Genomic DNA, 12,455 nt, shown 5'->3' on the forward strand with positions numbered 1-12,455 from the left:
TGGGAACAAATGATCAGAACTTTAAACATAAAAGGGTATTCTAAAGAGGTGCAGTTAGATGGAGTCTCTTAGAATTATACAGTGTTGACAAATGCAATGTTAGTCATTGTCAGTTGGCTTGGCGTTCGGACAGACTGCATATGAACAAATGCATGTGTTAGGATGTACTCCTCAGCATGTATCATCTGCGATCCCGCATTGAGGTCTGAATTATGCTCGTACTGTGTTAAAATGGTGTCGAGAAGGCTAGGCTACAGAGGCGCAAATGCTTATATTTGATCTACATAAGTGTTTGAAAAAAGGGGCCAGTTCCGAGAGAACAAGTCTGTGAGGACAACAGTCCCCAGTGCGCTGGGAATTGTAATCAAAAGGAATCAGAAAATGTGTTTGCACGCAGAACATTTTTAAACATTTTGTTAACAGAAGTGGATGCGATAAATGTATTGGAATTTAATACACAACCCGAATGTGTCCATAAATTCTGCTTTACACAATGCATTAGGAATCTGTTGAATCAAACTGTGAATCATATTGACACATTAGTTGTCTACGTATGGAGTGAACGGAACTGATAATTAATCAAATCCTATGATCGTTGAATTGTTATACAAATCTGTGCCTGACTCACTGATATTTTTTTCTTTCACAACTCATGTGAGATAGGTAAGTCGAATCGCAGTGAAATTGTAATTTAGGTGAAGAATATAATTTCTGCCGTCCCACATGCTGCCCTTTAGAATCAACTCATAAGATGCAACTCATTTAGACTTTAGAAACACAGCGCGGAAACAGGACCTTCGGCCCACCGAGTCCGCGCTGTGTACACTAACACTGTGCTACACACTAGGGACAATTTAGTCTTTGGAGTGAGGGAGGAAGCCAGTGGGTCTTTAACGCGTGGGAGGAAACCGAATCACCCAGAGAAAACCCACGCGGTCATCTAGGGAGAACGTACAAACTCGGTACAGACAGCACCCATCGTCAGGAACGGACCCGGGTCTCTGACGCTACGGCATTGTGCAGCTTCACTGTGCCTGGAGATCTCAACGTTTGGAGATAAAGTATACAGCCACAACTATCAAAGTCGGCTGAGTAAAGCGAGGAGACCGTACATAATTTTGCCAGTGTCAAATTCTGGAGCAGAAATTCTCATCAAGTTATTAGACGGTGTCTGTGGCGAAAGAAAGAGTTAAAATTACCTGTCATCAGATGTCAGTTTACAAAGGTTTACAAATATTGTTTTGTTTTCCACATAACAAAACAAATATTTGCATATAGTTATCCGAACGAAGACCCGTGCAATACGTACTGGCAAACACATTCAGGTCCTTTAGTTCGAACACGAATACGTACGGGAACAGAATACGAATTCACATGTACAAACAGTTAGATATATAGAAATACTCTGGCACACATACACATACAAAACAACGGAGAAATAAGATCAGCACGAGTAGATTTAAACACATACGCACAAAGAGGCGCGCGTATACCCACCCCCACACACACACACACATACACACAAACAGACGCTCACACACAAAAACACACACACACCAACACACACACAGGCGCGCACACACACACACAAGCACACACACACACACACACACACACACACACACACACACACACACACACACACACACACACACACGCACTCGCGCACACACACACACATACACAGGCGCATACACACACACACACACACACACACTCACACACACACACACACACACACACACACACACTCGCGCACACACACACACACACACACGCACTCGCGCGCACACACACACACACACACGCATACACACATACACACACACACACACACACACACACACGCATACACACACACACACACACACACACACACACACACACACACACACACACACACACACACAGGCGCATATACCCACACACACATACATACACACACACACACATACATACACACACACACACACAGGGCGCATACCTACACACACACATACAGGGGCATACATACATACATACATACACGACAAACATGCAACCTCACTCTTTTGCATCGTAGAGAGAGAGAGAGAGAGAAAGAGCGAGGGGAGGAGATTAAGTATGGTTTGTTCTTAACTGGGACACTAAATCTAATCACTTTAGTCCCGAATCTTTATTTTGAGGGGAATCAATGTGTAATGTGCAGTCTTAAGATGAGATAATTTTCTTTCAATACATTAAAAAAAATCAGTGTGAGACAGGCCTTTAATTGCAAAACATGAATTCAGGTTGAAGGGTGCTGGTTTAAACTGAAGATTGAAACAAAAAGCTGGAGTAACACAGCGGGACAGGCAGCATCTCTGGAGAGAAGGAATGGGTGACGTTTCGGGTCGAAAGCGTTCCCATGACTTTCAGTCTGAAGAAGGGTGTCTGCCTTCTGTTTTATGTTGAACATCGGTTCAGCAATTCGTCAAACTCTCGCCATGCCTTCTTTCAGAGGATATTTATTAGACGTTAGGCCCATTTTCCCCAATTTCATAAAAAGAGGCTGAATACTAAATAATCAATCTTCATTTTCTCGTGGACAATAAAAGAAGGGACGTGGCTTCCGGCTCATTCCGACTAATTGGAAGACTATCCAACCCAGGCCCCCAAACCCCTGCCAGTTAACGTGCATTCCTTCTTTCCATAGCTAAAGAAGTTTCCATAGCTAAATAAATTTGCAGCCACCAGAGTTGCAAATCTAATCATTGATCAAAACTTGCTTAAAGATGTTGGCGATTAACTGTAATAATTTTCCATTGACTTACTGTTAAGTTTAATAAATTGATTAACATTACAACACTGATCGTTTAGAAAAGAAGGAAGGAAATCTGAACTGACAGTTCTTTCTTGGCTATTTTGTCCGAGCGCAATGAATTATTAGTGTTAATTGTACATTGACATATGGAGTCCGGTACCGCTCAGAGTATTGAAGAAGCTGGCGTGCGTTCTATTGTTGCAAAATTATGCACTGGACTCTCCCGTGAATCATATTCGATTTTGGCCACATAAATAACGCGTAGGAAGGAACTGCAGATGCTGCTTTAAACTGAAGATAGACACAAAATGCTGGACTAACAGGGGCAGGCAGCATCTTTGGATAGGGTGACTTTTCGGATCGTGGTTCTTCTGCAAGAAATGCATTTGTTACTGAAATATGAAGCAGTTCTCCTTCGGGCACAATATTTGCATTGGCACCCGAACTGTCCAGAATAAGTGTCTAAACTATAAAGCTCTATTAAAATATTGATGAAGCAACATTATATTCAAATTTATTTTAATGATAATGAACTTCCATGCTGTCACCAACGCCACTGGCTCAAGAGTTAAGGGTAATGTGTATGGCTATTGTTCAATGGTGAAAAAGAGCGAGTGCGTTCGTGTACATTTCATTCGTTATCTGTTGTTAGATTAAAAATAATGGATATTTTTTGGTTTTGTTTTAAGCTCCTAATCTTTAATATTGTTTGGGCGTGTTATAGCATCGGCGGTTACAAGCCTGGCCTGTTCTTCTCAAGTATTTACTTAGCACATCTCCTAATCCCTTTAACTGAATCGCTGCCATGTATGTACAGCCGCTGTTTCAAACACTAGTCCCACAATCTATTTGAGAAATGTAAAGATGTAAAATAAAAGATATTTCACCCGGTGGCCAAATTCGTTCAGGTTTTTATTCATCGCAGTCAATTATTTTATTTGTGCTATCCTTTCACGGAATCGACAGAACAGAACTGTTGATAACTCCGGGAAAAAAAACATACTTTCAATTGCCCAGACCGTATAATCACACCGTATTAAGACGGAGTCGAATTCATTGGTTTTAAAGGACGATAACGTTGTCTTTCAACATCAATTCCAAGTTGTCAGTAGATTATCCAAGATCCACGTTAGGTTGAAGATAGATACAAAAACTCAGCGGGCCAGGCAGCATCTCTGGAGAGAAGGAATGGGTGAAGTTTCGGGTCGAGGCCCTTCTTCAGACCTTCTTCGTGTTAGGTTATACATTGTACACCGCAGAATATATCTCAAAGACTGTCCTAGTCGAAATATAACTGGATATTGCATTTATTGAGTGAGGAAAATATATTTCATTTCTGGTTATCAAACCTATAGTTTGAGGCAAGCATTTTTTTTTTTCTAAACAGCTTGAATATTTTCTGAAACGTTTCGAGTTAATGGACATGTACTTACGCCACAGACAGAAACTTTCCTTTAATAATGATTCAATCCAATTTAAAGAGCAGAAGGAACTGGACATGCCCCTTCACGACTATGAGATTTCGTGACAAGTGTGCTGACAAACACTCCACACTTGTGCTGATTCTGACTACTAAGGGCCTTTATATTTCATTTGTTCCACGCTCGTGTAATTTCAGGCACACCCTGAGCAAAATGAGCCACCGATGTGCCTCGGATTTGAATAATTCTGGGGGCCAGGAGAACAACAAAAATAGTTAGTGGGCTGCGCATGAACGCCGGGGATTCAAAGAGCTTCTCGACGCAGTGTGTGAAATGAAAGTAAAACGGGGATGTGGCTAATCCCCTCCACTATTCATTCGAGTTAATGGTAATGTGCCCTTCTTCAAATAAAACGCAGAGATCCCCGACAGTTCAATTTCTTTAGAACACGGGCACTAAAGAGAGAGGTAGGAGGAGAGACCCAATGAATGAATGGGATAAGGAAAGTTAAAAGGCATCGAAATGGGGTAATATATTTTGAGTTAGGATTAATAGAAAATCGTCCAAGAAATCTATTGGGTCATAAAGAATATTTGATAGAAAAGGTTTAAAGTAGACCGAGTTATGTTAAATGTGTCAAATCTTCTGCAACTGCTTATTTTCCTGCTTTCTATATTTGTTTCCACTTCTCTCTGGGTTTCCATAACATTGCAAGTCCCAGTCTATAATTTACCATTTTCCCCAGACCCACCCCGGGAGCAGGACGGAAAGTTGGTTATGGTTAAATTGCACCCTGTACCTGTGTGAAAATCAATCACATCCCAAAATGAACCAATCCAGTGTATTTGCATCGGTTTGGAATTTCTTGATGATCAAACATTTGATGCGCACAAGGATATAATTTAAAATTGGATGGGACATAATGTTGCAGGGAGAAATTTACATAAATATATTTATAAAATGCCTGCACCATAGCTTGCGAAAGTTTCAAAGCTCTTTATATATTATGAGCTCGAAATGCTTCACTGAAGTGGCACAGCCGTTGTCGGAAGTACAAAGCAAAAGTCCTTATAATTGTATAAATACTTCACGAAAGGTTCTGCGGGTCCTTCTCATGTAACCTATCTTCTCAAAAACACGCCGCACGGTTATTTGAGAACATTAGAAAAAATGTGTTGGTCGCACGCAGCCGCCCTTCTCACAGATTACTGACTTCTCCCAACTTGTCTGAAAGTTTTAAACGCTAAAGGTAAAAGTGAGCGGGCTAACTCGGGTCTGAATTCACGTCGAAACACTGTCATTCTTTCCATGTTGCGCCTGAAGGCAGCGATCAACCGATGGCCAAGTTGTCCAAACTCACATTATTCATGTCAGTAAATTGACATAAATATTTCGTCTATTAATCCAGATTGAATACATTTGGTATTCTCGACGTGTTAAACCTTGTCCCCGTAAACTTTCTCGGCACAGTTCCTGCATCCACCTTAATTCTGCTTTAATTCATTCAGTGCCATATTATTACTGAATGGCATTTTTGCAAGGACGTTTCGTTACGATAAGGAACTTAGCTGGTTTGTAGAGTCCGTGTTTAATCAGTGGAAATGCTGATTAGATCATGCTCTGATCTCAGGGATTTATGCATTATACGTAAAATCGATGATAGGATTTAGCGTGCTTTTCTCTACAGTCATTGTGTAATGGAATCCATAGGCTCCTTATACCATTGGACAGATACAAAACACACACACACACACACACATTATGTTGTATATATATATATATATATATATATATATATATATATATATATGTGTGTGTGTGTGTGTACATATGTGTGTGTGTATACATATATATGTATATATATATATATATAACATAACATAATATATTGTACAAATAATGCCAACCTGTTCAGTTACTATCATTGTCTACCAGAGAACAGGGAGAAATTCGTTGCATGGAGACTGAATACATGTATTAGATTTTTTTTTTGTGTTAGAAAAATACATGTTTCCCTAGGCATCCCTCTGCCACACTGGACAATCCATACCCAGATTGCCTTTTTCTGAGTTTATCGAAACTGGAAATACTTCGTGCAAATGAGGCAGTAAACCGGTCTGTTTTCTATTAAAAATTCAACGCCCCCTTCCTATAGTTACAATTCACACTTTCACTTTCTGACAGAGGACGAATAATACATTTACTTTGCAGAACTTGAACAGACAAAAATCCGGTCATATTAATCATTAGACTAAAGAAGAAATGATATCCGGATTATCCTTTGAATGCGGCACCATACAACAAATGTGACCGAGAGCGGTGCAACGGTGAGACAGTTCTAGGGACAGACAAGTCAAGCTATGGGAGAACAACGTGGGGGGGGGGGGGGGGGGGGGGGGGGGGGGGGGGGGGGGGGGGGGGGGGGGGGCATTGCATTTGCTTAATACTGATTTGTAAATCAAAACTGGAGAGATGATTAAAGGACGAAACGGCAGAACTCTCCTCGCCAATCCCACCGCATACCACAATTACACCATTCTCCACGGAAACAGGCACTTCGGCCCACTGCGCAGACAGACGCTAGTGCTGCTCGCGTTATCATTAATATCCACTCGTTTAACTTGTGTAGAATTGATTTACGTGTCCAGGTATTAACTCATCTGTTAAACAAATTGTAAAACAGATGTTCTAGTAAGTCTGGAACGTAAACGTTGCTATTCTTTCTGTAGTTTACGTTTTAATACTCAGTATATGTAATATATTTTGTCAAGCATTCGAGTTAAATGTGAAGAAATAGGTTCTGTTTAATGTAAACGAGGACCACATGACATAGGTTTAAGTTTAAGGGAGGTGGGGGTGGGAAGAGGTTTATTTAAAAGGAACCTGAGGGATAACTTTTTCACGCAAAGGGTGATAGGTGTATGGAACGAGCTGCCGGAGGAGATAGTTGAGGCAATATGTAGTTATCGCACCGTTTAAGAAACATTTAGACAGGTACAACGTTGCCTATTTCCTTCGCTCCATAGATGCTGCTGCACCCGCTGAGTTTCTCCAGCATTTGTGTGTACCTTCGATTTTCCAGCATCTGCAATCAGAATCAGAATCGGACAATCAGAACCTTTATCCCAGGGTGGAAAAAACAAGAAGAGGGTACAGCTTTGAGTTGAGAGGGGAAAAGTTAAAGGGAGATTTGCTGGGAAACTTTTTTTTTTACACAGTGAGTGCCTCGAACATGCTGCCAGGGGGTGGTGGTTGAGGTAGAAATTACAGTGTATTTTAAGAGGCTTTTGGTTAGGCATTTGGACATGCAAGGATCGAAGGAATATGGATTAGGAGCAGGTGGACAAGAGATGGTTTGGGCATCATGTTCGGCACAGATATTGCAAGCCGAAGGGCCTGCTCATGCTATTCTATGTTCTATGATCCCCCGAGTTCCTCCTTCGTCTTTGTTTTAGATGTCAGCATCTGCAGTTTCTAATCCCTGGTAGTGTTATGTTCGGATACATTGATGGAAGCTGTGAACAAGATGTGTATCTATCTGTCTATCTGTGTAAGAAGGAACTGCAGATGTTGGTTTAAACCGAACATATGCTGGAGTAACTCAACGGGACAGGCAGCATCTCTGGAGAGAAGAAATGGGTGACGTTTCGGGTCGAGACCCTTCTTCACGTTGATTTTCATTTCTAGAAATGCTTTATTTTCGGGGTGGGTGGAAATATCGGCTCACATTTTAGTGGTCAACTTGGTGTCTTTCGATCAAAGTTATCTTCTCAATTAGAACATCAATAGAGAATAATACGTGGAAATAAGAAAACCATTTCTGAAGAGCATAATCTGTGCAATGATATATTGCATACCATCTCAAATAATATGCGTTTGAAATCATGTTCAGTACAAACATTGTGGGTCTCAGGGCCCGTTCATGTGCTGTACTGATCTATGTAAATATCCCTGAGAGAAGACAAATAAGAGGTGGAAAAGTATGGACCGAGGATGAAATTGGGAAGAGGATTGATGGTCAAGACAGTATTAAGTTTCTTCTCTTAAATATGCTTTCCATGTCGTATATATTCTCAGCAAACATCAACATCACAAATGATCTGGCCATTTATCTATTAGACGCGTTGTGAGAAGGTGCGGAAGTAGAACTAACTAGATTGCTCTTGTGGCGCGGACTTGACGCATGAATGACTTCTTCCACACTTCTGTTGATTCTACCAGTTTGACCTTTTGTACACAAATCGATTATCATGTAAGTGCAGATTCCCTTCTGTAATTGCAAGTCAATTGACAATACATGACCCCGGATCACACAACCGCCAGGTAAATGACAATGTTTAAAATGCAAGGAAACCCTTCCACACAGAATGTTCACCCGGTCTCCGAATGTGAACTAAATGTACCAGAGGCAGTTAGTATGATGTAAACTTGCGTATGGTCTGCAAAAACAAATAATCTCACCGCGACATGTGACAACATAGTATCAATTAATCAAGCAATCAATTAAAAACGTGAAGAGAGAAATCATGGAATTTGGATTTTGTGAGGAGAAATTAAAAAAAATAGTTAGAGGAGAAATAAAAAAATATTATCCTCTAAGTCCTCACAAAATGTAAATTCCCTGATTTCTCTCTTCAATTTTTGATTGATTGCTTGATACGGAACCGACAGAGAGATCACATGTTTAATGGGTGCACATTATTGACCACGAAAAGAAAATGGGAGAAATGCATCAAACTAGTGGAACTCAGAATGATGACCCCGTCTCCGTGGGAAAGCACTGAGCACCCTGTACATGCAACATTTCGCATAGTTCTGGAAATTCTGCATAGTTCTGGAAATTCTGAAAAGTTACTTAAATACTCCGGGAAGAAAGGGAACAGTAGCTTGAGAAAGGACAGGAGGGGGTTGGTTTATTAGTGCAGGCAGGTGGGACTACGGGAAAAAAGTTGTTCGGCACGGACTTGTAGGGCCGAGATGGCCTGTTTCCGTGCTGTAATTGTTATATGGTTATTATTATGGAATTCCAAATTAATGCGGCTGTTGTGTGTATAGAAGGAGACAAGGGTCAGTGGAGCTCGTAGCGGCTTGCACGTTTTCAGCATAGTTCACCACAGATCATGTCCCCGTACAAATGAACAAGGACCTCGAGGAGAAGTTCCGAACGCAAGGAAATGGAGTTGGAAGATTGGAGTCGTTTTGTACAGTTTAGCGTTTAAGAAGGAACTGCAGACGCTGGAAAATCGAAAGTACACCAAAATGCTGGAGAAACTCAGCGGGTGCAGCAGCATCTATGGAGCGAAGGAAATAGGCAACGTTGCCTATTTCCTTCGCTCCATAGATGCTGCTGCACCCGCTGAGTTTCTCTAGCATTGTTGTCCAGTTTAGTGTTCGATTTCCTGCCGCGAAAACCAATGAGATTGGTAGCGGGTGGTAGATGGAGTAAGAGACAGGTAAACCGAGAGAAGGCGGATTTAACACCAAAAGCTCCCCGTCACGTACACGGTGACACCTTCTGCATTATTTCGGGACTTGGTCCTTTCAAACCATTCCTGTTACCCCTCCCATATTTCTGAGCAATATTATTTCACCACGAAATGGAAACAGAAGGACTCACATTTTCCTGCTTTTCCCTTCAGGTAAAGGTGTGGTTTCAGAACAGAAGGACCAAGTACAAACGACAGAAGCTGGAGGAAGAGAGCCCCGACACGCAGCAGAAACGAAAAGGGACACAACACGTGAGCAGGTGGAGAATGGCCACCAGGCAGACCAGCCCGGAGGACATTGATGTGATTTCAGAAGATTAGAGGTCGCCTGGATTCAGACATAAACCATTCCAATGTTTCAGTATAATTCGTGCAATGATGACTGCGAGCAGCCAGCTAGATGGTTATTGAATATCCAACCTGTTTAATAATACTGGCCCATCATGGAATTCCCGATTCCACTTCGGATCAAGTCACACGACACAAAGGTGGACTAAAAAAACTTCAACCGTGTGATTATAGTTTAATTAAAAAGAATCTTTGTTAAGAAAACAGTTTGAGTGCAGCAAGTGGAAGAAGGAGCGTTCGTTCTCGCTAGAGGTTGGCAGGCAGGCTGGCCGTGGGTGGAGCCCACTTGGGCCCACGCCCTTCATTCACCATTCAATTGGTTTCACGGATTTGGTAGCATCCGGCGTCTTCGCAGTTAATGCCACGGGATTGTGTTTTCTTTTCTCGTTTTAGGTTGGAGGATTAAAACAATAAATATAAATGACCGCAAGGCCCGGCGTAGCCTTGCGTGCAGCCTGAACACAAGGAACAAAACAAATATTCATTTGCAAGTTTCTACGGGTTTTAAACTGAGGAAGGGACGGTCTTAAAGGAGGTTAGCGCCGAAGACCTCCTGTACGTGAATGGCACTGTGTGATTCCCGTTACTTGATGTTAATGTCTCATCTCACCCCCTCCGCATAGATCTGTTTTATAATGGTCTTTTTGGTCGATTGTAAATAAACGTGTCACCAATGATATGTCCCATACCACAAAATAATAAGGAAATATTTTTTCCACAATAAAATATATTGCAAAAAAAAAAACCATGTTTAGTAAAGGCTACATATGGCAAATTAATTCGCCCAAATGCCCATGCGGAGAAGTGCGTGGGCAGCGGGTGTCTGCTATCCCTGATGACATCAGGCGATACGGGTTTGGCCGGGAACGTACACGTTTGCAGCATTATAATGGAACTGCAGGTGTTGGAATCTTGATTTAAAAAAAAACGAAGTGCAGGAGGAACTCAGCGGGTCAGCCGGCATCTATGGAGGTCCTGGGATGTCAGGACTTTCATATGAAGAAAGACTGGATAGACTCGGCTTGTTCTCGCTAGAATTTAGAAGATTGAGGGGGGGGTCTTATAGAAACTTACAAAATTCTTAAGGGGTTGGACAGGCTAGATACAGGAAGATTGTTCCCGATGTTGGGGAAGTCCAGAACAAGGGGTCACAGCTTAAGGATAAGGGAGAAATCTTTTAGGACAGAGATGAGAAAAACATTTTCACACAGAGAGTGGTGAATATCTGGAATTCTCTGCCACAGAATGTAGTTGAGGCCAGTTCATTGGCTATATTTAAGATGGAGTTAGATGTGGCCCTTGTGGCTAAAGGGATCAGGGGGTATGGAGAGAAAGCAGGTACAGGATACTGAGTTGGGTGATCAGCCATGATCATATTGAATGGCAGTGCAGGCTCGAAGGGCTGAATGGCGTACTCCTGCACCTATTTTCTATGTTTCTATGTCTATAATTCTATGAATAGACAATTAACCGATGGGGACTATTACATAGAAACATAGAAAATAGGTGCAGGAGTAGGCCATTCGGCCTTTCGAGCTTGCACCGCCATTCGATATGCATGGCTGACTATTCTTCAGACTGATTGAGTGGGGAGAGAATGCGAACAAAAAGAGAGGTAGCGGCAAATGATTTGTGGGTACTGGTGAAAGGTGGGTGGAGGCAATTGGCAGATGGGTGGGGATAGTGAGACCTTCAAAGTGAGCTTGCTTTGAGGAGATGTTGCCTTGGGGCAGTAGAACGAAGGCACAAGAGAGAGTGGACGAGGGAATTTTGAGAAAACAAAGAGAAAATGTTGGGGGAACTCAGTAGGTCAGACAGCATCTGTGGAGTGAAATTGGCAGATGACGTTTTGGGTCTGGATCAGATTGATGGATTGATGGGGGAGAAAGCTGGATAAGAGGTGGTACAAAGAGTGGCAAGTGATAAGTTGATACAGGTGACGAGAGTGATTGGCAGATACAGCACAGCAACAGGTCCTTTGTGCCAAACATGATGCCATGCCCATCTCTTATCTACCTGCATATAAACCATATCTCTCCATTCTCTGCAAATCAAAATGCCTATCCAAAAGTCTCTTAAATGCTACTGTCATATCTGCCCAACCACAATCCCTGGCAGCTTGTTCCAGGCACTTGCCACCCTCTGGGTAAAAAACTTGCCTCTCACATCTCCCCTAACTGTTGCTCCTCTCACCTTGAAATTAACTCCTATTATTTGATTTTACCATTCTGGGAAAAAAGGTTCTGACTGTATCCTATCTATGGTCATAAGGTCAGAAGTGATAGGAGCAGAATTGGGCCATTTGATCCATTAAGTCTACTCTGCCATTCAATCACGGCTGATCTATTTCTCCCTCCTAACCCCATTCTCCTGCCTTCTTCCCACAACCCCGACATACGTACTAATCAAGAATCTATC

The 12,455-nt window shown here is 42.0% G+C and overlaps 1 protein-coding gene across 1 annotated transcript in view; it reads left to right on the plus strand.

Annotated features, from left to right (window-relative positions):
• Positions 1-10,782, plus strand: part of emx3 (empty spiracles homeobox 3) — a 37,393-nt gene extending 26,611 nt beyond the window's left edge. The window contains exon 3 of the mRNA XM_055642877.1: positions 9,843-10,782. Within this exon, the coding sequence (XP_055498852.1) occupies positions 9,843-10,010 (168 nt within the window). The 3' untranslated portion in view covers positions 10,011-10,782. The remainder of the gene's footprint in view (positions 1-9,842) is intronic.
• The last annotated feature ends 1,673 nt before the right edge of the window (positions 10,783-12,455 follow it).

Source organism: Leucoraja erinacea, chromosome 11 (genome assembly GCF_028641065.1).
Source record: "Leucoraja erinacea ecotype New England chromosome 11, Leri_hhj_1, whole genome shotgun sequence".
NCBI classification, from domain to species: Eukaryota; Metazoa; Chordata; class Chondrichthyes; order Rajiformes; family Rajidae; genus Leucoraja; species Leucoraja erinaceus.